This window comes from Lissotriton helveticus, chromosome 3_1 (genome assembly GCF_964261635.1).
Source record: "Lissotriton helveticus chromosome 3_1, aLisHel1.1, whole genome shotgun sequence".
Classification (NCBI taxonomy): Eukaryota; Metazoa; Chordata; class Amphibia; order Caudata; family Salamandridae; genus Lissotriton; species Lissotriton helveticus.
Window position 1 is genome coordinate 971,697,914 of NC_136061.1, and position 26,734 is coordinate 971,724,647.

The window sequence follows — 26,734 nt, forward strand, 5'->3', positions numbered from 1 at the left end:
TCACTGCACCATCAGGATTCAAGCAAGCCGGGCCGAAGACGGCTGTAATGCCAGAAACCGGTCCCCGGAAGCTTGTTTCCTTTCCAGTAACGAATTGGCTTGGTAGTTTGGTCTGCCCTGTTCCCATGATGCACTGGGCCAGGGTCAGACTAATTTGCATGTAGCCAGGTTCTGAACTGGGATGGTGCAGTGAGCTAAAAAACGGTGATGGATCAAGCCCTGATCTTTTGACTGGGTAGGAGTGTTCTGCTTAATTCAGATACTCTGTCCATCACCACCCCCCTTTTGAATCATTATCTGTTCTAAGGCATAATCTGTGTGGTAAGTGTTGTGCGTATCGCGGATGGCAGCACGCAGATGGTGGTAGGTGAGCACATCCAAGAGGGTGTGGGATGGGCTGCTCAGAATATGGTAGGGGAAAGAAAGTAACTTGCCTGGTAGAGATCCCCAAACACCTGAAGTTTGCTCCACGTCTGCACGTGATTCTCCAGCCACGTCATAAGCCTGCCATAATTAGCACCCTACAATTCGTTCACATCTCGGCTAATCCAGACACCTAAATATCAGACTGGTTCTTCGGGCATTGCGGTCGGAATTTGTGACTGAAGGCTGCATAGGTGATGTGAGCAGAAATATTACAGATTTGCACCATTTAACGGTGATTCCAGCATAGCCTCCAAACGGATAATATCCCTGATGACAGGAGCAAGGTTAGTTGCTGGGTTGCGGATGTATAAGGTGACATCGTCTGCATACATGGATACTAGGATTCTTTAGGGAGTAAATGCCAGTCCCTGATGAGAGTGGTGCTGCCGCAACCTGGCCGCCAGTGGTTCCATAGCGATGGAAAATAGGATGGGTGGCAAAGGGCATCCCTGCCGGGTGCCCCTTGACACAGCAAAAGAACTGCCCTGTTCACCCACAAGCGGGCCAATGGTTGCATGTATGGTAGTTCGATCAGGCTTAAGAAGTTAGTAATGAAGCCTTTGCAAGCTAGAAGATCAAAAAGGTAGGGTCACTCCAAGGAATCAAATGCCTTAGTGGCGTCAAGGAAGACTGCTACTACGTCTATCTGGGGATGGAGTAGGGCAAAGAGAGTGTGCAGGTTGTGAGCTGTGAATCGAATGGGGACAAACGTGGATTTTTCCTGGTGGGCGATATACGGCAGGAGAGGTAGAAGGTGGGAAGTGATCAATTTGGGCAAGATCTTATTTTCGACATTGATCATGGATAAGGGCCTTCACCCAACCTTTGGGGGAATATAGTGCAACCAAAGCACTGTGCCAGGCATGCTTCTGTCAGGCAGGACTACTACCACCAATATCACACCACCGGTAATACCACCATGCCACCAATACTATGCCACCATCTCAAAATCAATAACACTAGCTATGCACCTCAAATACATTACCACCGCCAACCCACACCAACAGCACCATTAATACCAGACCACCACCAACACCACTACCACCACCACTACACTTAAGCATTGACAAAGAACCATAGAAGGGTATTTAATGTGCTGTTGTATGAAAACATAATTTCATCATACCAGTGTGTGCATGTATTGTGCCATTAAAACATGGTACCTATGGGCTTTGCCAGTTCTCCTCTCTGCAGGTAGCAAGGAGGAGGACTCAAGACTTATTTTGAGACTTGAAGGGTGTGTTATTAGCAGGTATGTTAATAGATAAGGTACAGAAAACATACCTACAACATTCGTCCCTCAAAATTATTAGTATTTTGTGAGGCCAAAATAAGATCCTAATTGTGTCTATAGTGCCAACATGCTGTACATTTGTCATGAAGCCTGCCCTAACTCCAGCGTCCAGGAATGAGCAAACAAATACAGATTGCATGGGACTCTATATTCAACTCTGGTCCTGGTCCTCACCTACCTTTGGTTTCCACATCGCAACTCTGTGAGCTAGAATCTCAACAGATGTGTTTTCAGTGCCTAAGGCAAAAATAAAAATCCACCCGAACATCTACTGTCTTAAAACCCATCACTTGTCAAAAGAACCCTACCTAGTGAGGTCACTAATGCGCCCTTGAGGATCTGGTGATGAAGACTGTAGGGTTGGTCATAAGTGCCCTGTTAGAGAGACAACTCGAAAGTAACAGGAGTCTCTCAACTAGTTAATTTACAACTGACAGGGATGCATTTGTGATTGGACAAATTTAGTAGTGGATCAACATCCCCTGGGAGATTCCATTGGTGCCTCAAATAAAGATGTCTTTTGAATCAGATATCTACTGCAGAAGGTACATCCTCTGAAGTCAGTGATGACACCACTTTAAATTGGAAGTTGTCTTGTAGGATTGAGACCATAGATAGTCCATCTCTGGAACTGTTAGGGCTAAATAAAGGATGATTAAAATGGTTCTTATTTCAGAAGATGATTTCCTCCAGCCAACAGAACAGGGCTCCATGCTAGTGGTTTGAAAGCTTACTCTCTCCTAGTCTCTTTGTTTATCTATGTTGATGGTGGGTTGGAGAAGTTGCCGGCACACCTACTTTTGCCACAACCAGAAATGATGCAGCTCCTTGATTCAATTCAAATGATGTCCTTCTGATCTTGCTTCTCCTGAGGAGCTTCTCTTTCTGGAAACTCAGTCCATTGCAACGTCCTCAGTTCAGATCTTCCAGTCAGCTGTGCCTTGTCCAAATATACTGTAATCGGGGCTACTGACCCTAACGTGTAGTCCAGGTTCTTGTGCAGGTTGCGTCTCCTTTTCTCAGCAGGGAATCCACAGAGACCTCTCAGACTTGGGCCCCATCTACAAAGTGGAAGTAGAAACATAGCAGGAGTGCTACTCCAGCCCTGTAGTCTTAGCCCAATCTTAGTCCATTATTGTGCAGACCGCCTATGTGGTCAGACAGCCAATGATAAAACAAGCACTCGTTAGTACTTGTACTCTTATGTTGGTCAAAACGGCAAGCTAAAGACAACCAGGGGGTGGCCTAATTCAGAAGCTCAAGCACTCCTCTAATCAGGGTATCAGATCAGATTTCATGTACTTCAGAGCCAAGAGTTCCCTGTTTGAGTTTGGACTAGTATTGGGTGATTTGTGGTATAAGCTCAGCATAGCCCCGCATCTTACGCTGTTTCCATGGGAGTTGACACTGGAAACTGAATGGCCAAGTTTCTCTCAGGTGTGGAGAGATTATCCCTGGGTAAAGGAACCGATGATCATCCATTAGGTTTTATATTTGTACTATGTGTTTCTTACAGAGAGACTAGAATTGGGATATATACAAGTTGGCATGTCCAGGAAGCATGTCTAGCCAGTCTTTGCATTTTAGCCCCACTGTTTTGTACAGTATGCTCCCAGGGATCCAACGATGAGCCTTTGGTAGTACAAGCCCAACCCATTCTCAGCCCTGTGCTATGGCAGTAATCCAGCTTCCAAGCATGAACAGTAAATGTTTGTGCTCAGGGCTTTTTTATGCAAATTTAAGTGCCTAAGGCCATCGGATATTGTCTGGCAGCCACAACTTACTACTACATCCTTTTCATTCTTGCATGTCTGATGCCTGCAGTCAGCAGAGGAACACAGCATTCCCTGCAGGAGAAACATACAGAGGAACTTGTGTAGATTGCGTGGGGAATCATGAGTAGTCTGATGCTCCCTCTGAATTCAACACATCATTCCTAAGCCCTATGGGTCTCAAAACAAACATTCCCCATTGACTGGAAATTCACAGCACATTTTGTTTTTAACCAGAAGAAAAGTGCGAGTCTCTCTAAAAATGTTATTTTGAGACTCATGGTTTCAACCAGCCTAGTTATTTCTCCCTCAGTACTGGCAGCCTCCTATCGGCTCTGTCCCAGGGTTGTCACATTGTTTTTGTGTGCAATGCAACAAGTTCTTTTCTTTCTAATTTGTCTCATTTTACTTTTTTTTTCTAGGTGCGCATCATCCCATTGCAGTTACAGCGGCTGTTCGCCGAACTCCTGCTTGTGAATCAGCAGGCTGCTTCCACCACGGCCCTAACTGACAGCTTTGGGTGGGGTGACAGTGAGGTAAATGCAAGCTTGTCTTATTAGAGAAAGAGCAAATTATGCTAAACTAGTGTGTGCAGTTGTAGTTTTTTGGAGAGCTTACTCTAGAGGGCAGAGTTCTATGTGAACAGGTAAAAATTTTGAAATGTAACTTTAAGTTGAAAAACTTAAGTTAAATATTCTTGTATGCCTTGAAAGATTTAGCTGATGACATAGATGTCAAAATGTTGACTTTCATTCTAACCTCTTTCCCATATTGCCTCCAACCCTCCGCCATCCAGCGATACCTATCCTTTTCTAAACAACCCTCTTTCAAGCTCCGATTGTGCTCAGAGCCTAAAACTAATCTGCCTCACACATTTTTCCTGATAAGTCCTAACTGATTAGTTTGTGACCAAATGCATTGGGCCTGTGCTGCCTATGTTAAACTGTCATGCTGAAGTGTGCTTCAAATTCAGCGCAAGGATTGTTCTGCCATAATAACTGGGAAGGGGGGTCGGGGGAAGTGAGGTTAGGTTGGCTAGTCCTAGTGGTATGAGTTAACCCTCCATCAAAACATTGTAAAATTGATCCAGTAATATAGATATGCACTACCTCCGTGATTTTTCTTTTCACAATTAAGTGCAAAATTATAATATCTTATTTCTATTAGTTTGTCATGAATCTATAGTGGCAGTACAAACTGAGCAGAGAGAGCATGGCTGGTTGTGGGCTGCTTGCCAGAGGAGTTGGAGTTTTTCAGCTTCATCCTTGTACTTCTTTTATAGTGCTGTTTCACATTTACTTTTTAATCAAAAATAGCTTTCTGGAGGAGCGTGGCCAAGATGGCGTTTAGATAGGCCATGTTTCTTGCTCCCTCCGTTCTCGCCGCTGCCCAGTCTTCCCGCTAGTCCCTCAGCTTGGTCAAGGTGAGGGGCTGAGACTGCGGAGCTGCTGTGGTCGATGGTGGGGCCCCCCCGGGCTGCAGCGAACCTGAAATAGAGCTGTAATCCCAGGCAAGGATGGTGCGGCCTGGGCGTGATGCCTTCTTGGGCGGAGGCTCCCACGTAGTGGAGTTTCTGAGACTGCTGCACTGAAAGGCCCAGCAGCGCATCAAAAGGCTAGGTTGTTCGGGTCGGGGGCTCCTGCTGGTATTCCTTGGCTCGGCATCCGGCGAGTGTGTAAGGCCCCCAACTAAATGTGAGGCGGAGCAGTCTGGGGTGAGGCTGCCCAGAGGGCTGGTACGGCCTTCCGAGGGGGGGTGGCCCCGCGCGGAGCCGGGGGTCTCTGCAGCAAGGATAGGACGCTGATGGTCCTGCAGGGGTGGACTCACAGGAATTTCAGGCCCTGGGATTGGCTGCGCTGCCTCGCATGTGTGCCGACCAGGCCGATAGGTCGACAGAGGCTTGAGGGGATCTGCCCCTGGTCATCTCCCAGAGGGCCCAAGGAGCAGTGAAACTCAATCCGCACTGCACCAGCGGGCTGCAGGAAGTGATCCTGGCCGGTGAGCGGAGGTGGACTCTTTGCATTGGCAGGGGGCCTGAGCTGCTGAGTTGGTTTCGGAGGTGCCATCATCCTACCTGGTTGGTTGGATATCCTTGTTTGACTTGAGGGCCACCCACCGGACTGGGGGAGGTCTTGCCTCCTGTGGCTCAGCGGCTTCATCCGAGGAGGTGAGCTGCGGAGGCCCTGGTGACAAGGTGAGGCCCAGGGGGGAGCTCCCCCCTCCCTGCAGTGACTGGCATTGCGATGCAGAAGGGCCATTGAGTGAGTTTACGGTGTGGACATCCGCGTGCGACCAGACTGTGAAGGTAAGGGGGTACGGGGTTTGCACCAGCGACTGGGGAGGAAACTCACTGGATCACCAGTTGCACGACAGCGGGCCGATGTAGGGGTGCCCGCTCCCCTGATGAGCAGAAAGTGAGTGGCAAGAACTGCGGAAGGTGTAGTCTCAGGGAGCCTGCCCAGAGACCCTTTCTTTCTACATATAGGCCTGCTTTGGATGGTCATTTGGCATCCGCACGTGCTAAGAAAGGGGGCACCTTCAAGGACATGTTTGCCAAGTCCGCAGGTCCCCTGGCTGGGAAGGCCCAGAAGGCGCTCAGTAGAGCAGCCTCACCAAACCTGGAGGAGCTAGCGGCCCTGGTCATGAGCCCATACTTGGAGACCCTGTTTTGCTCACTATGAGATGACCTCCTGACAGTCAAGAGGAATCTAGCACATGAATAACTGGGGGTTCGGAAGGTGAGACCTCCCACGATGAAGAAATAGAGCAGTTGCAACAGTAAGTAATCCGTCTCTCAGATCAGCAGATAGACCTACAGGCTCATGCGGAGGATCTTGAAAACCTCTCTAGGCGGAACAATATTCGTATCGGGGGGCCCCACAGGAAGCAAAAGGGGAAGATATTGAGGCCTATGTGTCTGCGCTGTTCGCGCAGATCCTCAGGGATACCCTAGCCTCCACAATTTGCTTGGGCGCCAGTGTCCTGGGGAGACGCCGTCTACAGACATCCTGACCTGCATGCATAACTTCTCCCTAAAGGAATGGAACCTGCGTGTGGCCCGGGAATCGCTTCCCGTACTGTTCCACGGGCATACCCTGCCATTGCTCCAGGATCTTGCAACTTCCACCCTTCAGAAGCAGCAGGAATTCCACCCGGTTATATCCTTCCTCAGGGACGAGAAGGTTTCCTACTCCTGGTGAAATCCTTTCAGGCTCATCTTCCGCTGGCAAGACCAACTTTATCAGTTCTGCTCCCTGACTGCAGCATAAGAGCTCTTGCAGATTGAGGAGCAGGAGGAGTTGAAGTTTAAGCCAGTGTCTGGAGGGTGCAGAGCTGACAGGCGCCTGAGTTGGAGATGAGCCTCCGCCAGATGTGGAGGGGCCAGGCTGGATTACGCTGTGATTGCTTCAGAGAGAAAGGCCATGCTGGAAAAGCTCACTGAGGATTCTTTTACTAGAGACCCCACCTGAGCATGTTGCATTCGGGGGCTTTGCTGGGGGTTTGGGGCGGCTGGGGTTGGAGGGGACCATGTGGGGTTTTGAGGAGATGGCCACAGTCCTCTACTGTACTTTCACTGCTGGACCGAGGTTGGATTCTTTAGTCCCTTCCTACTTCCAGGGACATTGGTTGATTTCAGTTTTTGCTGGGATGTTTTTTCACGGGTGCCCACCACGAAGTTCTCATCACTACAGACGTTTTACACAGGGGGCGAATTGATCATTTCTATGGCTAGATGGGAAGGGGATCCTTATGGGGCCGAGATACTGGTCCACCACGTAAGTGACTTCTAGAATGGCATCTTCATTGAACGGACTGAGGGTCCTGACCCTCAATGTGAAAGGGCTCAATAATCCAGTTAAGGGACGTGCTATCTTTTCTTACCTAGAATATACTCACGCTGACATTTGCTAGCTGCAGGAGACTCCTCTTCTGGCAAGTGATGGGCATAGGCTGAAGTCTAGGGTTTCCCCCAACAATTCTTCTCTTTCCTAGCATATAAGGCAGCTAGTTTAGCGATATTATGGTCACTCTCTTTTTGAGGGAAAGTGAGGTAGCAGAAATCAAAAGCCCCGTTCTGGTGTATCGCATTCATTTTGCATCACATTCCTTGCTAATAGGATCAATGTACGCTCCCAACGAGGGAACAGAACATTCTTACGGAGGAGGGTAGCAGACACCCTAACAACACAAGACCGGTGGGTGGCCCTCGGAGGGGACCTGGAAGGGGGGGGGGGGCAGATGTGGTAAGGGGGATTAACTAAGGTTTTCACAATGAGATGGACGATTCGGCCCTGAGACATGGGGAAGATGGGAGCTATTGCCGCGGGGGGCTCTGGCTGCAGGAGATGGGACTGAGGGATCTTTGGTGGGATAAACATTAATTAATACGAGATTACACCTTCTATTCCCATGCACATAAATCATATGCCCAACTGGATCACTTCTTGGGTTCCCGAGAGGTGCAGATGGCGACAACCTGGGTGGAGATAGAGCTGTGATCACTGTCTGATCCCTGCACTTGTCTGCTAGACCTTTCTCTCCAGGGCAGGAACACCTATTTTTGACTGCTGCGTGAGAACCCTCCAGCGTCGGCCAGAAGTTAGGCAAATAGAGAAGGCAATCTGGGATTATCTCAAGGTCAGCGATGCCCCGGACACTTCGGTCTCGATTGTATGGAACGCAATGAAAGTGGTTATATGTGGTGAATTTATCGCCATCTCCACGGCTGAATTAACAAGGGATAAGCGTGCCCAATTACAGCAGCAGGTGCAGGAGTTAGAGCGCATTGATCATCACACGGGGGCTCCTAGAATGGGGCGTCAACTAGAGTCTGTCAGGAAACAGCTAGTTGGGATAGACCAAGATAACACAGAATTCTCCATTCTACGTCTCAAACGCTCCTTATATGTGGAAGGCTGTTGGCGAATAAACTAAAGGTCCAACCTCAGGCGACTGTGGTTGATCCCTTGTTGATGGAAGAGGCAGTGGGTTTGGATAGCCCGATAAGGATTGATCCGTGATGGATATGTGACGTTACCACACATGCCATTACATCACATGCCATTGCAACACCAAACTTTACCCCAACTTCCTGTCAGGGAAGCGCTAGAAGTTGGAATAGATTAATTTTCTATTCCAACTCCAGTATGTGCAATAGTAGGGAAGGTGTTGGAGTTAAATCCAACACCTTCTACCCACTGCTGCACACCTTTTTCGTCGCAACGGCATGCGATGTAACTGCATGCGTTATAACAGTTGCGTTGTAAAGGTTGCTTCCCATCCACGATATCGAAGCAGAGACCCCTTAAGTTACCTGGCCCAGACGGTTTCCCTGCGGCTTTCTGCAAAATATCTTCTACTTGTCCATAGCTCCACTCCTCACTAGAGTATATAATTCAGTTATGTGTTCGGCTACACTTAACCCCCTCAATGATGGAGGCTTCTATAATAGTCCTAGCAAAACCAGGCAAGAACAAGAAACAGGTGGGTCCCATCGACAGATTTCCCTCATAAACGTTGATGCGAAACTGTTAACGGGCGTAGTAGAAGTCCCCCTCACATCTTTAACGCCAGGGTTAGTGGACCCGACCAGGCGTGTTTTTTCTCCAATAGACACTGTGCTGACAACACTAAAGGGATTTTACATCTCATCGACAAAGCCACTCGTTCCCCGCGAGAGGTCATGCTGTTCTCTGTTGACGCAGAGACATGTTAGATTGTGTTCACTGGCCCTACTTAGCCGAGACGCCGGCACACTTCGGCTTAGGGGAACGGTTCCGTGCCTGGGTTCTTGGTGGTTATGGGGTACCGAAGGCCTCCATCAAGGTCAATGGTAGAAACTCTGCGTAATTTCCCATAGTCGTGGTACGTTGTAGCAGTGCCCCTTGTCCCCCTTACTATTCTTGCTCTATATGGAGCTGTTTGCCCAAAGGGTTAAGGATAACCCAAATATCACAGGAGTGTGTTTTGGTGGAGAGGAGCATCTCATCACACTATATATTGACAATGTTATTGTCTCCTGCCTATTATATTATTTTCAGACTTTGCAACCCCATTTTTCGGTGGAGTGCTCTAGGTGTGGTTATTTATGAACCCAGAAGTTTTCAATGTGGCACGTCTCTTACAATTCATGGAAACCGTGTATATAACTATTCACCTTGTAATTCACTTTTAGGTTCCATTTTTCACTTGGGGACACAATGCACAAATATTTGCTCCTTTGAATTGAAAAGAAGTGCACATATATCTTTTTGTTTTTTCGAAAAATCATAAAACAGGTTATACTGAACCTACTGTGTAGATGGTTTCTTGCCCTCTGACATTACTGCACCCTTCATATTGCGATTGTGCCTTTGTATTGCTTAAGTCATTTGCATTAGTCCACAGGAACCGTTGTTTCCATATGGTGCGTAGTCTGGCGGCCGTATTGAGGCAGGCTTTTAGAGGTGCCATGGAGATCTTGAGTAGACCCGAGAGGGTAGAACAGCCATATTCCAGTCTAAAGATGACAAGTGCTTGGACTGCCATTTTGAGGTCGGGAGCATCGAGGAAGGGTTTCAATTTCCTAAGGTAGCTCAGGTGGAATCTGGCTGATTTGGCTATTGAATTGATGTGGTCCCGCATGTTCAGATTGCTGTCGAGGGTGATTCCCAGGGATTTGGCTGAATCCACGATTGTCGGTGGGCAATTCAAGGCTCTGATAGCCTTAATCCATGATTGAATCTCAAGGTTGGTGTTGGGCGGGACGATCAGGAGAAATTCAGTTTTCTTTATGTTGAGTTTGAGTTGATTGGATGTGAGCCATTGGACAGTGAGTTTCAAGGCTTCGTTCAGGGAGAGGATCCCTTTGAGAGATGAGGTTTTGATGTAGATCGGAGTGTTATCAGCGTACATATGATAGGAGATATTAGCAGTGCGTAGTACATCGGTAAGCGGTTCCAGGTAAAGATTGAAGAGGGTGGGGGAAAGTGTTGATCCTTGAGGGACTCCAACCGTGACCGGGGATGGTGCCGATAGGTTGCCGTTGACAAGGAATCTCTGGGACTGGTTTTGGAGGTCGGACCCATCCTGAATTTGAGGCGTTTTGAGTAGGTTTTCATGGTTGACTGTGTCGAAGGCCGAGGATAGGTCCAGGATGAATAGAAGACAGGTTTTGCCTTGGTCAAGGACTTGGAGAGCATCATCAACGATGTGGAGCATAGTGGTTTCGGTGCTGTGCCCTGGTCTAAATCCAGATTGGAAGTCATCGAGCAGGTGGAAGTTGTTGATGTGTTGACTTAGCTGCTGCTGCACACATTTCTCCATCACTTTGGCCAAGAGTGGGATGTTGGAGATGGTTCTGAAGTTGTATGGGGAGGCTGGATCCAGCGACAGCTTTTTCGGAATGGGGAGGACTTGGCCGGCTTTTAGAGAGTCGGGCATCGTTTTTGCCTGATAGAGGTTTTAATTATTGTAGTCCAGCTAAGAATAATGGATTGGGCGAGGGCAGCTAGGCAGTTGGAAGGAAGCGGGTCATTAAAATGGTTATTAGGGTTTAGGGAAGATAGGATTTTGGACACTGAGTCGTCGTCACAGAGTTTGAAATCAGTCCAGTGAGCATGGTTTTTGAGTGAAGCCTATGGGGCGACGTGGCTGAAGGAGGCGGGTCGAGAGGTGTTTGGGGTTATGTGCTGGAGTTGAGTTCATTTCCGAGGGCTGAGATTTTGTCAGCGAAGAAGGAGGAGAATTCCTCTGAGGATATAAGAGACTTGGGGGTTTCTTTTGAAGTTTTGGCCAATTTGCTGGATTGGCGTTTGACCAGTTCGAAGAGCTTGTGGGGTCTGTTCTTGGCCTTCTCTAGTGTGGTTCTGAAGAAGTCTTTTTTGGACCGGAGTATGTTCCTGTTGTAGGCATTTCTGGCCTGGCGTAGGAGTTTTAGATGAGCGGCAGAGGGGTCCTGTCACCAGGATCTTTTAGCTCACCAGAGGACTCTCCTCTTGTTGTTAAGGGATCCCGTGAACCAGGGGTTTCTGTCGTTGATTTGGATTCTTTTCAGCTTTAGTGGGGCTAGATCATCCAGGATGTTTGAGATAGACGCAGAATAGTGATCATTGAGGCTGCTGACTGTTGTGATATGCGAGGGGGGGAGGTCGCATTTGCAGCGAGCCTCGAGTTCCCTGCGGTCCAGGTTCTTAGTGTCTCCGATCCAGCGTTTAGGAATCACCGGTTGTGATGCCCTTGTCTTGTGGGTGCCAGGTAGGAGAAAGGTGATGGCGTGGTGGTCAGACCAGTCGCATTGGTCTATAGAGATGAGCTTGACTGTTAATTCTTTGGATATAATCCAGTCAAGGGTGGCCCATTTTGAGTGAGTTGGTAGTGAGCAGGCTTGGGTCAGGGCTTGATCGGCCAGGAGGTCCTTGATGGCGTTGACATGTGAATCCTTTGCATCCTTCCAGTGCAAGTTAGTCACCAAGGAAAATATCATTGGCAATATTGGACTCTTAGCTGTGATGATTTCCATGAGGTGGTCGGTGAAGGAGTCATTCATGCCTGGGGGGTGGTAAAAGATGTGCAGGTTACACAGTAGGGTGGAGTTGCTGTGAATAGCGAGGGCGGGGTATTCACAGGATTCAGTGGTGTCCGCCAGAAGTTCTGTGACCAGAAGGTTAGAGCGGTAGATGCAGGCAATGCCTCCTCCTTTCTTGTCAGATTGTCTGTCTAGCCTTGCGATGTTGTAGTAGGGACTAGGAGGTCCAGGTATGGAGATGAGGATTCGTTGAGCTATGAGTCGGTAAGGATCGATATGTCGAGCTTTTTGAAGAGGATGAGATCAGCAATATCCGCGGCGTCCTTGGCTGCCGACCGGCAATTAATTAAAGGACCAGATAGAGAGGAATTGGAAGGAGTTTCGGGAGTCTGGGCAGACAGGTGAACAGGCGCCAGATTACTTTTGACCACAATTCTGTTGCGGTGGGTAGCTGGTCTGTTGGGGTTGATAGTGATCGTGCAGATGGCATGTTCGGCCCTTGCGTCTAAAGGATGAGGGATAGCTGGGGTAGGGTTGTAGTCTCGGAGGGTGGCAAGGATTTCCATTTCAGTGAGATCTAGTTGACTTGGAGTGGCAAAGGTGGAGTTATAGGATAGGACAAGAGTACAGGTTTCTTCCTCTGAGAGGTGGCATGGGTGCTTGTGGGGGCAAAGATGTCTCAAGGATAGCGGAAGAGGTTGTTTAGTGAGCTCTGTCAAATGTGAGGAGGTGGCGTTTGACAGGAGCATGAGGTTGGCAAGGGAGAGTTCAACGAGGCGGAGGAGGTTCATTAGCTCCAGGATGGAAATAGGAATACCCTGGGTAAGTTTGGCAGCTCTGTATGGCCTGTGTTTTAAGCCATAGGATCTATGTTGGAGCCCCTTTGTGGGTTGGATTGAGGGCAGGACGGTCAAACCGGACTTGTATCGTAAGTCTTAAGGGGCGTAACGGTGACATGGTCTACTTGGGGAGCTAGTAGAGAGGGGACCGAAGGACCAGGGGTGATTCTGTTGGCGAGGCCGGGAGACGTGCTGGAGTGGTTCGGTGGTAGGAGCTTCAATAAAGCTCCGGGACCAGATGGCATCCCTCCGGATCTTTTGAAGTCTGATCAACTCTTCTGGGCGCCAGTTCTTGTGGCTGTGTTTAACGCAGCAGCCAGGGAATGGTCCGGAGTCTTGGGCCACCTCAACTATTGTACCCATTTTTAAGAAGGGCGATCGGAATAGCACAGTTTGCTATAGGGCAATCTCACTGCTGGATTTGGTGGTTAAGGTTGTGGGCCGCATACTATTAGAACGACTGTCCACTTGGGCTGAGAAGCACAAGTTAATTTCCGATGTGCAATTTGGATTCCGCCTGGGTCGGTCAATCGTGGCCCAATGCCTTAACTTAACCATGTTACTTAGCAAATACACGGTTGCACGTTCAGGAACCATCTATCTAGCCTCAATGGGCTTGTCTTCCGGGTTTGATTGCATGAAAAGGTCCAAACTTTGGCAGTCCAAGGAGGGTATGGGGATAGATAGTAATATTGTCAACTTCCTTGAGGACCTTCACAGGGCAACTAAGGCCATTGTTAGATTCTCTCAGGACCTTCGCGTTTCCAGGGACATTGATATAAAGAGGGGTGCACATCAAAGCTGCATCTTGGCCCCATTTTTGTTTAACCTCTACATCAATGACTTAGACTTTAACAGCTAAGGGGCAGACTACCAGTATGTAGGGCGACGTGGTCTCTTCGTTTTATTATATGTGGATGACACAGTTCATTTATCTAATACTGCTAGGGGCCTCCAATCTTTGTTAGAAGCTTTTACTAAATTTATGTCGGATCGAAATTTATCTATCTACAACTCAAAACCGTACATAATGCAAGTAGGGACTAGCCCTAAAAAATGTTTTCAATTTAGAGTAGGCCCTGCTAAAGTTCCCCGCACTGATGTTTTTTCATATTTGAGAGTGTTACTTGATGTTCATATTAAATGGGGGCCACTAAAACTTAAGAAAAGGGGGGATTTGCCCGGGTGAACGCAGCCATTTTGAACTTTGCTTCCAAACTAGGCAAGAGACCAATTGCAGCTATGCTGAAGGTCTATCAAGCATAAAGTGTAGCTATAGCATGTTATGGAAGCGAAATGTGGGGTCATACCAACACAGATATACTTCAGGTGGCTGAGAATACTTTTTTAAAGCGCCTGCTGGGTGTTCCGTGTGGTCTATCTAATTTGGTGGTTCACGAGGAACTGGGGGTGCCTTATTTAAGTGACACCCTGGCACTGCACCCCCTGGTGTTTTGGCTTTACTGCTGGTTAAAAAAGAAGTGACTCTTATCCATTTGATTTTAAAAGAATGTATGTTTCTTGATAATGCGTCCCGAATAACTTGGCTCAGATTCATCAAAAGTAGCCTTGAAGAGTTAGGGCGTGCTGATCTATTTTCTAATCCCGAATCGATTGTAAAAAAAGATGTGGAGATAATTAGGTAATCCTTCATTACTTTAAGGAAATTGGAAAGGGATGAGCGGGAATTGCGGAAACCTAGCGTCCACAAATTTTTATTGCTGAAGACAACTCCATCTGCCGAGCCATACTTCCTGGGGCCTTTATCTACTTATGAGCGGTTTTTAATGTCTAGGTTTCTCCTTGATCTTTTTCACCTCCTGCTCGCTATTCCAAGAGGGTGCAGTAGAGGTCAATTGTTAGCACCCTGTGACTGCAACGGATAGTCTCCACAGCACCTACTACATTTTATGTTTTTTTGAAAATTTTATGAAGTACCCCGGAGGTATTTTTTAGTTCCTATTTTGAAGTAGTTCAATTTTAATCAGGCTCGTCCAGCTCTCCTGTTTCTCCAACTGTTGTAGGCCGATTGTATTTTCTTTATTGTTAGCTACCTGAAATCCACCGTGAAGACAAGGGCTTGTTTTGATAGATGGCTACTTTGATTGATAATCCTTCTTGGAGACTTGTGTTTACGAGTGTCAGGATAACTCTGTAGGGTTGTGCTAATCCAAGGGGCTACTGCTTGACTCTTAACTGGCACTTTTCTGCTAGAGACTATTTTGGGAGCTTATGCTAAACTATGGGGGACACTATTTGATTTTGAACTTGCACTATTGCTAGAGAATTATAGGGGAGGGTGTGTTATGTTTTTTTTTTATCAAGTTTTACTTGGTTTGTTATTTTATGGAACTATGTTTTAATGTAATCTGGATGTATTGCACCTTTCATGGTTTTATCTATGTGAAACTGATTAAAGTTTATTTGATTTGATTAGATGATGTTTTCTAACTTTCTATGTGCCATTTTTGTCTTCCACTGTATCTATTTTGAATGCAAAGAATCTAGACAGCCAAGAACCAAGTGTAATTTGTTGTGGATTAAAGAGCCTCCTTCAATTTTAAGCAGCAGATGAAGATGTTATATAGCATACACATGCATTTATATCTGCACTCCTAAGAAGGGATGGTTTTAGTTTGTGGTATTAGAATTGCAGTTCCTCAGGAAGGCATGATGTTTTACTCACTAGGTAGCGTGGCAATGGATTAGTACGTTTACTGTTTATTTTTTCATTGTACACCCCTTGTTCTCCTACACACTGACATCATCTGGTGGACATTACTTAAGAGCAGCTTTTCACATATAATACTAATGTATTTTATCACCATAGTTTCTTTTTTTGGGGCAGTTACAAAATCTCACATCAAATCTTAACTTGTCCCCACACCATTCACCAGGAAACCAGGCAGCATGATGTGCAGGAGTTGAACCGTATACTCTTCTGTGCTCTAGAGAGCTCTCTAGTGTGCACCTCCGGCCACGACCTCATCAATCGGCTGTATCATGGCATCGTGGTAAACAAAATTGTGTGCAAGGAGTGTGGCAATATTAGCGAGAGACAGGTAAATATGGTTCTGCACAATATTTGTCTTATGTTTCCCTTGTCTGCCCCTGTCTTGTACTAGTGAGCTCTCTCACTTTTGCTAATGTCTCTGCTCTTCTGAATATACCTCTATTTACTGTCGCCCCCTTGACCTCCAATGAGTTCTGCTTTTTGCTGTTAAGTCCTTGTTGATGTCTATCCATCATTGTTGTGCATTATCCATTTTCCATGGCCGCATCTCCTTTTTAGGTCTCGCCTGTCGATGCGCATGCGCATCGAGCTTGCGAGACTATTGGGGCTTAAACAGTCTTTAACCAAGTTGCAAGGAATCGTGGCGATTCCTTGCAGTGCCCGTGACTTTTAAGCTCAATGCGCATGTGCATTGAGCTTAAAAGCGCGTGCACATCAGTTCCCTCAGCCGCACTCCAGGCCCCTGCTGTTTTCACACCCTCTCCCCTCTCCCCGCTCCGCCCCCTCCCCTGCCCGCCGTGTCGCATTTCTCCTCCCCCCTCCCCTTATCTGCCTTTCCCTCCGTCTTGTTTTTTTTTTTTACCCGCTCCGCCCCCTCCCCTGCCCGCCGTGTCGCATTTCTTTTCTCCTCTTTGCGCCCCCCCCCCCCACCAGGCTCTCCCGCCCCCATCCGGCTTCCCTCCGCGCAGCCATCTGCCTGCCACACTTCTCCCCTCGTTCGCATTCCCGACCCCCCCCCCCCCTTCCCCCCCTCCCCCCCCCTACGGCTTTCCTTGTCCCCTCTGCTTTTTTTTTTCTTGCTTTCCCGGTTTTAGCTTGTTAAAACATGCATTCCTAGGAGACTGTCCTGCGTCAATACATATTTGATTAAATTGTGTGTATTGTTGCTACATACGCAGTCGCTTTCACTTTCACATGCTGCGCTTGTTTGTTGTACTTCTTATCGTGTGCTTCCTATGCACACTAAAACAACTTTTTGGTTGTAGTGTTGCCTGTTAGTGGAAGTCTACTCGGTCTCAGTGTTATGTAGGGGCATCACTATGGTTTCACGTTTGCTTATAAATAGCCGCAAACAACGACTTCGGTGGTCTCCTTTTAAGTGTATGCTTTTATCCGGCAAACGCTGATATTAACTAAAGTTGCATCATAGCTTGGTGTTAAAGCCGCACCCCCGTCATTCACAGTTCTTCCTCACATCGCAGAACAATGCAAAGAGCTTCAGGGTAGTTGCTTAGACATCCCAGTCGTCTTGGAGCCGCAGTTAAGTTTTTCACACCTTCCCAAAACAGCATGTATATGTTGGAAAGGCTGTATTGCTTCCTGTTGGTGCACGGCTGGGCTGTCTCTGTCTTATGTTAGGGCATTACTGTGGCAAGCTTATCTTCACGGGTCAGTGCGTGACACTTTTACAAGGCGGGCTCTCGCTGCTCTCAGCACTAGGGCAGAGTGAAAGTTAGAAATCAAGAAAACAGAGGAGTACCGTCATTCTTCAAAGACCAGCAGTGTACTCTTAAATCATAGTTAGCACTTGCGGGCAAGACAGCTCTATGTAATCTTCCTTCACGAGTCAGTGAGTGTGTGCTTTTAATACGATGGCAGCGCTATCTTTTAGATTTACAGCCTGTGCCAATAGCATGCTTTACAATTACAAGTAAAAACAAGCACTGGCGTTGCCAATAGGTTTCGCATTTGGAAAGTTGGAGCTATTGGTGTTGTAAATGACTTTTTATATTTATATATTATTGACAATGCCAATAACGATATATAAATATAAAATGTCATTTACAAAACCAATAGCTCCAACTTTCCTACTGCGAGACCTATTGGCAACGCCAGTGCTTGTTGTCTTTCCTACCCTCTACTTGCATCTTCTCTTCCCTCTTTCATCTTTTGCACTAACTCTTCCCTCGTCCTCTTTCCTCCTTGCTTAGTCTGACACTCATCCTCTTTTGCTTCATTGGCATTTCTTTACCATGCCTCTTTAGCAATCCTCACCTTCTCAGCAGCCGTCTGTCTCAACTGCAGCCATTGCTTCTGCCTGTTCAGACCTTGCCTGGCCCAGGGATATTTATCATATTATCTACCATGCTGCATGGATGTTGTGATATAATCTCTACTGCTTTCAAGTGATCAGAACACAGATATCTTTGTACTTCTATCTAGGAAACAAAAGTCAAAAGAAACAATTGGTTGGGAGAGACAAAGAGACCCACCTACTACTCCTGTCCATTAGTGCCAAGTGTACCAAATCTTATTCTGTCTGTTCCAACCCGTGTTTTTAACCTGCTGTCCCAGAGTGCCATGTTTACCTCTGCCGCTTGCCCCTCCATGTCTGTCCATCCTCTGGTGTCCATGACTCTCTCTGTACTGTTAATTATCTCTTAGCCCTCATCCACTCTCTGGTACTTGCGTGGTTGCAGAGGGTCCCAAGCTTTGCATTTCTGTGCAGGAGGACTTCCTGGATCTGACAGTGGCTGTAAAGGATACATCCAGTCTGGAGGAGGCATTGTACAACATTTATGTGGAAGAAGAAGTGTTTGACGATGACAACTTATATCGATGCAGCGCTTGCAACAAACTGGTCAAAGCGACAAAGGTACATTATTGATTAATCACATGAAGACTGCAGTTTGTCCTGGGAAATAACAGATGTTTATCTCGGGTCAGGGTGAAGGTGTTGATAGAATATATATGCACATGTTGATCTATAAATCTCCCCTTCCTGCTGCCCCCATGGATGTTTTCTTTACAATTACTGTGTTTATGGGGACTGTACCCTGACTCTGCAAACGTTAAGATACTTATTTATATATATCTGGGTTTAAATATTACATATGCATTCTGATACTGTATATATATCTACTGTATTTCTGAATATGCTTCTACAGTAGTAGTGGTAGTATAAGTAGTACAGCTATTATGTGTATGAATTGATTCCTACAACAAGGAGAAATGTTTTGTGCCTTGTACAACATATAATATTTTGCAGAGTATAACTGTCTCAGAATACACAGTATGCCAGCCTGATTACCCTCCTGGAGATGGATGCTCAAGACCTAAGTGACAAAAGTATCAATGAACCAGAGCCTTTGATACCGTTGATCAGGGCTTTGATCCCCAATATACTCAGTTTGATACCCCTGATGAAGATCACCATAACCCATACCTTGAACTTCATTATGCTTCCTGACTTGACATCTAGTACATTTAAAGTGCACCTGATTATTCAGGCACTTAACTGCTGACAAAAAAGACACACTCGACAGTCTGCTGGACAACCATCTGGATTGAAAAACCTATGTTACAAGATACTAAAATTGCCACTGATTATAATCGAGACTTCACATGCAGCATCATGGACCATGAAGAAAAAACTCTGTTTACATTGTTGCCAAAATACACAGTAACCCAGAAGAAGATGCAGGTGCTGATTAAATACTGTAAGCACAGCCTTCTGACAAAACAGGGGACTATTTTTTGTACTGACTCAATCCACTGTTAATACCCTGCCAAAAAGTGCATCCAAGGAATCTCTTAGGAGCATATCTAGAATTTGAAATCCTACTATCATGAACACCAGGTTAGAAAAACTGATAATGCCACTGGGTGATCGAGAATCCATTAAATCCCAGCCTGAAGCCATGTTTTAATCCAGCATGTCTAGAACTCCAAAAGGTGGACTAGCTCCTTGAGTGCTCCATTCAGGAGAGAGGTCCTGTCTTAAGTGAAGTGGATAATGGAGGTAACAATTATGATGTTGATTCTCCTGTGGCTTAGATTATATTTACAAAAATCAGGAGGGGGAAGGTGGAAGTTATTTGTGTAGAGTTCACTTTGCTTCCACACTAGTAATGTCCATAATCAAAGGTGAGCTCTGCTGGTTCCTTGGGGTCTAGGTATCCTAAGTGTCGACCCGAAACCCTTAACCAATTTCTGCCAATGGTGGTGTAAGTGATCACCACAACAGAAGATGACGGGCAGGCGCTCGGGATACTAGTATCTCCATAGACTTTGGTCAGTCGTTATGTGAACAGGTCTTTGCATAATGCTAATAACGCCTGGACGCTGAGCCCTGAGACTCCTCATTACAGAGGCCCATAAGTGTAGCTCTTAATCCCCTCTAATGGGTCGTAGCCCTCCTAAATCCCACTGCTGTCAGGGTTTGGAGCAGCTCCATTGGCAGCTCGGGGGTCCTGAGATTGGCGATCTTCCCTCGAGATCCAACATTGAATAAACTAGGCTGCTTCCTGCTGCAACGGACCCTCCATAATTATGGCGACCTGAGAAACTTTCCCTTACACCCTGCTGCCGCTTTGCACAGGCCTGCCCTTTGGTCAGTTAACTTTGGCCTGGTAGCCGTGGCTGAACCCAGCCTTCTCCCTGCCTTTGATCTACCATTACCCTGGCGAAGTCCCTGCACGATTCTCATAAGCAGTTCCTTGCGGCACCTGCTGGCTCCCTGGCACTTCGGCTACTCACATTCCCCTAGGCCAAGGGAGGACTTTCTGCTCACCAAAGATTGGCTGCTCATGCTGCTGCAGAATTGTAGCAAGCGGGCCAAGTCTCCAGTGGCAGGTGCGCTGTGCAGTGACGCCACCCCCACAATATGGGAAAAGACAAGCTTGTTCGTCCGACGACCTCCCAAATTTGATTGGATCAGTACAGCACAGTACCTAGAGCCAGTCAGTCTGGGGCGGTGGTGCCGAAAAGACACGTCAGACAGAGATCTCGCCACGATCCTTCTAGCCATTCAGTCCTCCCAGGCTGCTGTAGAAGCCAAGATCGGAGAGGTGCGAGTGGACGTTAACTTGCTTCGTCAAGATCTCCAAAACACTACGGCCAGGATCACAGAGGTCAAAACCTGCCTATCCACAGTAGAGGATGAAGTCGCTACACTAAAATACCAAGTGTCCAGCTTTCATACACTCATAAATTAGCTTCACTGCTGTGCCGAAGATGCATAGAACCGCTCTTGGCTTAATAATGTGCACGTGTTCGGGATCCCAGAGGGCAGCAAACCACCTCAAGTCACTGACTTCCTAGAAACCTGGATCCAATCCTGGATGCCTTCAGCCCAATTGTTATCCTGGTTCTCAGTACAACGGGCCCACAAGGCACTGACTCCCAAGTCGCCCCCAGGTTCTTCCCCTAGATCGGTGATTGCCGGATCTTTAACTAAAGAAATAGCAACACAATCCTCGAGAGGCCCCCTTTCGCCCAGAACTCAGCTGCATAGATGCCAAGGTTCTCCTCTTTCCTGACTATACTCGGAAAGTTCAGCAGCAGCGCCATTCCTATCTGGAGGTTGAGCAGAATCTTGGCCTCCAATAGAGCCTCTTATTTCCTGCTAGACTCCGAGTCCTCCAAAACAACGAATCCCACTTTTTCAGAACCCCAGAGACCGCCTGGTTGTGTCTGCAGCCCCAGACAGGGAGAGTAAGAGGTGGAATGGGACAGGAAGGAAAGTCTGCGGAACACCTCTGGCACATCTTAAGAATGCCAGCATGGCTGCTCCTATTGGCAGGTACCAGAGAGAAACATAAGGGACAGCATGGCATCTTTAACCAACATTTCTGGTGGTAAACCCAGTGATATGTGTAGCTGTAGACTATGCAGAATTAGCCCCCACTGCCTAATTCCATTGTTTTTCAGTTAGTAGGTCGCCTGGCTTACATTCAACACCTTAAAGCCAGAAGCTCAACTGAATATTTTAAACCTTCTGTTTTCTGGGCTTTCTGTTTGATCATTATGCCGATTATGAGATGGTCAAAATGAAAAAGGAAGCAGAGATCCTTAAGGGAGTGAGAGTGGAAGAAAATAAAGGATTTTTCAAACAACAATTTAAAGCTAAAGGCCACAGATTCTTTTAACAGAGGATTCTATCCCCTCAGTGGCACTTTCAGGGAGACATTCTTCAGAGGAGACTAAATGTAAATCTTATTTCCTCCCTTGGTGTCCTACTCCATTGGGGTAGCGGTTTCTTGGCATCAGGAAGAATGGATGACCGCTGCCTGCGCCTCACCCGAACGACGATACCATATGCCCCGATACTCCCCCTACTGGGCGCCCCGACTGCGACGGGGGCACTGCCGGCTGTAAAGCTTGACAGCTGGACCACTGCGGGAGTGGAAACACTGGGGGACCTGTACTCCGATGGCGCTCTCCTCCCCTTCGCCAGCCTTGTGGAGGACACATCTCTCCCAGCTGGGCAGTTCCTATTGCACGCGTCCCTCGTCCGCACGCTGACTGCCGCCTGGGGTGACATATCTGACGAGTTGCCCATGCACCATTTTATACAATACCTTCACGTTATGAGCAATGGCACACACATAATTCACTGGCTAGCACAAGCTCTCCTCCATCACATTCATCCCGCCACCGTGCAACTGAGAGAGAAATGGGCGACAGACCGGGGGGGGGGATTGGACAGATAAGGAGTGGGCGATGGTCCTGGTTGGTCCGGTTAATGTCCCACGTATCCCTCGATTCAAAATTATACAACTCTACATACTACACTGTGCATACCTCACCCTGGACAAAATAAACAGATATTTTTCGGTCACGGACACCGCCTGCAGCCGCTGCTCCTTGGTGGGAGCGGACCTCCTCCATATGCTCTGCCCTTCCCTTCAGCACTACTGGGATGGGGTGACTGCGCTGCTTACGCATTGCACTAAAGAACACGTGCCGAGAACTTGGGAGGCCTGCATGCTGGGACTGTACAAACGCACAAAGCTGAACAAAGTTCAGGCCCGATACGGGGATCTCGGGCTGATCACGGCCAAGCGACTGCTCACCAAGCGGTGGAAGGCCGACACACCTCCGCACATACAACACTGGAGCCTATCACTCACAAACTGGGCGCGAGCAGAGAGCACAGTCCTGCGGCGAGAAGAGACGGCGGGCCTTAGGAAATTCCCAATTATGGGTTGACATCCTCAAATCCTTTCAACAGAAATGCGTGGAATAAGGGATCACGTGAAGAGATCTACCCTATCCCCCCCGTGCCCCTCCCTGCAGTGAACACTATGAGAAACGTCTACACCCAGCAGCCTTCCCTACTCATATAATTTTCCTTCTCCCCCCTCCACAGCACCCACGCACCATTGCACCATTACACATGCCACACTGATCACTGCCTGCACGACTCCCACGTCCCGATAAACACATGCTACATGCCTGGTTGTTTCGCAATGTCGTGTGCATCGTCCCTCCCACGCTTACGTCCCCACACATTCAACCCATATCAGGAGCCCTGCCGAGGGCTGCCTCACGAACCATACTTTACTACCACACTTGACACGCCCTTATGGTGGTGATCCCCCCCTTGTATACTTGGCATACAGGCGGGCCGCACACTGTAATCTCCTACCCGCCCACTCGACCGCTACTAACACAGTGGCACAGCACTTCCTTCCGTAAACACATGGCTACATCTACCCATACCCCCCTCCCTTTAATGTATACTTCCCATGTTATCGTTTTGAGGTTTATTGACGCACTGGTCCCGCCTCCCTTATTGACCAGGCTCTTTGAAGTTAGTTACTGTACACGCTACACCATGGGGCCTTTGAGAGTAACAGCCATAGCCGAGGCGATCCCAACTGAACACCAATATAAACATCAGCCACTCCCATTAGGAACGATAAGCTGCATATATATACGCTCACCGACACACTTAAGACGTAACGCAACCTCATCTTCTGCTACCGCTGCCCCGCGCCTTCTTGGAGGGTGGACCTAGCTGACACATTTCCTCATGACACACATGTGTAAGAGCGGGACGCTATCCATCTGATGAAGTTGATGAGTGTTATCACAGCTCTGTAACTACGGATTTATATAAACAAGAGAAAACCCTACAGGCCTATACCTCCGTACTACTGAATGTTTTGATGATTGTGAAGTGCTGAAATGGAACAATTTACGCCGCCGAACCTCAGGGTTGTCGGCCTTGAGGCTGTGTTCATCTACTAATAATTATACAGTTAAAGACATACGCGGCTGGCCCTGGCGGGTTGTAAGCTGAATGCTGTGTACCATGCACGTTGACCAATAAAGGTCTTAAAAAATAAAAAATAAATCAGGAAGAGTGGATGACAATCACAAGAGACTGTCTAAATATTTTATCTTGTGTATCTCAAGGCCATTCCACCCCCAGTTCCTCTTAAACCAATCAAAGCACCAGCTCTCAAGGAAAGAAACATCTGCCAGTCTTTCAGAAAAGTCAATGGTGTCAGTCCACACAAACAGTGAGATCTAGACAAATGCTCCATATATTTCCCAGTTCAAAAGAAAGGTGTTAGGGAGAATTTAGACCAATTTTAGACCTTAGTCCATCAAACAACTCGTCATTTGAGGCAAAATGACTGGTTGTGTGCAATATATCTTCAAGATGCATACTTTCACACCCTAATAGCAACCCAAACTAGAAAATACCTGAAATTTCTGGTAGGAGAAAATCAATCACAATATAGAGTGCTACCATTTGCCTCCTTGGGATAGTTTCATTTATCCATTATTTGGATGACTGGCTGCTGAAAGCAAATACTCAGCAAAAAGAGAACACAAGACCGCACGATAACTTGCATTCTCTTGCTAAAATTAGAACTGTTGTAGATCACATGCTGTTCATGCTTCTGCCATCTAGTGTTGGGATGGGTAAGTTGTTTTTCTTCAAAGAAGATATCATTCTGAAGATAACTTGTGACTCTTTCCTGAAGCCCACAATTCATCAGGACAATGACTCCACATCACACCAGGGCTTTACCTAGAAAAGAGTTTGTTACGGAGGCTGAGCACCACTCTTTAGTGAGCTGGCATGGAGCCTCTAGATTACAGCCAAGAGGCCTTAACGGTTTGCTCCGGCCACTACCACAAATACTACTTGCTGTGGAGAGCCACCATCTCCTTCAGAGAAGCCTTGAGCCAAGAGCTCCAAACCTCTACCCTAACCCACAGCTTCCTGGTCTGAGTCACCAACACAACACCATTTTCACTGAAATTGGCTTGAAGCTGACACTGAGACAAACCTTGACTCGTGCCTTGGTGTTGAGAGACACCACCCTTGGGCTTTCCAAAGGGCCTAATGTCCGGCAAAGGAAGCTTTACATTCATACACCCCTCAAAAAGAGAAGACTCACTTTTGAGGGAGCTGTCTCAGAAGAGTTCCATTACTACCTCATCCCCAAACTGCAGACATGCAAGATACCAGCATTGCACCACAGCCACAACTAAGCTCAGTTCCTCCACCGTTAGCGTCACCACACAAGTCGCCTTCAACACAGGATTGGGTTACTGATGCGCAGACTCTGTCCCCAACAGCCAATATGATCCACAAGACCCATACTTTGATGCAGGTGTACTACACACTCAGGGTGAATCCTGGGAGGATTACAATGTTGACCCACTGGACAACTCGAATCTTGAGCTGTGTCCCGTAAAGGTTTTGCCCCAGATGTCACAACAGCCTACCACACTGTCATGTCATTCAGAGAGCAGTGGATAACCACACGATTATTAGTGTAGTGTTCAAAGAGGAGGACTTCCTGGTGGATACCTTATTGAACACTGAATGTTCTGTCCAGTTCCTGCAGATGCTCAGGAACATGACCGAGTGTGTGGCAGAGAACAAGTGAACAGGGAAGCCATCTTAAGTATATGTAGGGGGCACTGGTCATTGTTCCCCAGCTACATGATGGCCTCACTGAAATCTATGGTGTTTGGTATCAAACACCTTGTCTTAATAAATCCATACTGATACCAGTAGTATATTTATTAAGATATGCACCCAGTGGGCACCTTAAAGTTGCCACCTAAGAACCCACCAGCCTATGAGTGTGCTGGCTGACTGGTATCTTCCAGCCTGCCATCACAAATGAGTTTCTGACCCCCTTGGATGTGAGAGCCAGCTCTCTGAGGTCAGAAACAATGCCTTCTCCGGCGGGGGATGTTTACTGCACCTCCAGCAGGATAGCTAGTGAATCTGCATACCAACGCCAGAGGCTTCAAAGGTTGGGGTGATCGGGTTTGATCTGTGATCCGGGGTTCCCACAGACCTGGGAGATGCCACCCCCTGCCCTGAGGCCCTTATGGCTCCAGGATAGGTGGGAAATTAGATATGCACTCAGGCGAGTTGCACCACCAGGCTAGTCACATTCCTAAGGTGTGCAGCCTGATGTGCTTCACGAAGGAAGGATTCCACCCTCTTGATTTTGGTGAAATCACTTTTTTTAGTCATCCTTCAGCGAGATTCCATTTGCTACCATGTAATATTCAGAAGGGTTAAGCAACACATTGGCTAAAGGTAGGAGTCACCTGCAGATTAGAGAGAAGAAGGTATATCTGTTGGATTCAGCAAATGACTGATAACAAGTTAACCATTGCAAACTGTCTGCCAAAGCCTTGCACCACATTTTGACCATTTATTTTTTTAACTTTTTATCCGTTTCCTATACTGATTACATTTTTGTGGCAAGGGCGCTCCTAAAAATGCTGCATTTCTTGTAACACTACTCTTTTGACTTCAGTACAAGGAAGTCACAGGTGCGAGAAGCAGTGCCTAATGTTTTTTAAAACGTGCTTCAAACTCTAATTCTGCTCTGTATTGAAATACTACTTGCTACTTTTCACGCAACGGAAATATAGACCAGATTTATTCATTAAAATACTCTTGCATTTAGGATTAGCTTTGCAGTTGGATGTGGTGTAGATTTACATTGCACATACCAAGTCTCCTGCAGGGGTTAAAACACTTATGACTGACATTGACAGCTACCTATGTATATCATGAAGCCAAAAACAATCTAGAGATTAAGGGCCCTATTTTGGGTATGGCGGGCCACTGACCGCCAGACTCATGGTGACAGTCTCCTGACTAGGGCG

General features: G+C 47.2%; 1 protein-coding gene across 8 annotated transcripts in view; it reads left to right on the plus strand.

Moving 5' to 3' along the window:
* The window catches only part of USP40 (ubiquitin specific peptidase 40), a 660,245-nt gene that overhangs the window by 91,897 nt on the left and 541,614 nt on the right, over positions 1 to 26,734 (plus strand). For all 8 annotated transcript variants that reach the window (XM_078681394.1, XM_078681396.1, XM_078681399.1 and 5 more), the window contains exons 5-7: positions 3,915 to 4,028; positions 15,735 to 15,899; positions 18,300 to 18,446. In XM_078681394.1, coding sequence (XP_078537520.1) covers positions 3,915 to 4,028; positions 15,735 to 15,899; positions 18,300 to 18,446 — 426 coding nt within the window. The remainder of the gene's footprint in view (positions 1 to 3,914; positions 4,029 to 15,734; positions 15,900 to 18,299; positions 18,447 to 26,734) is intronic.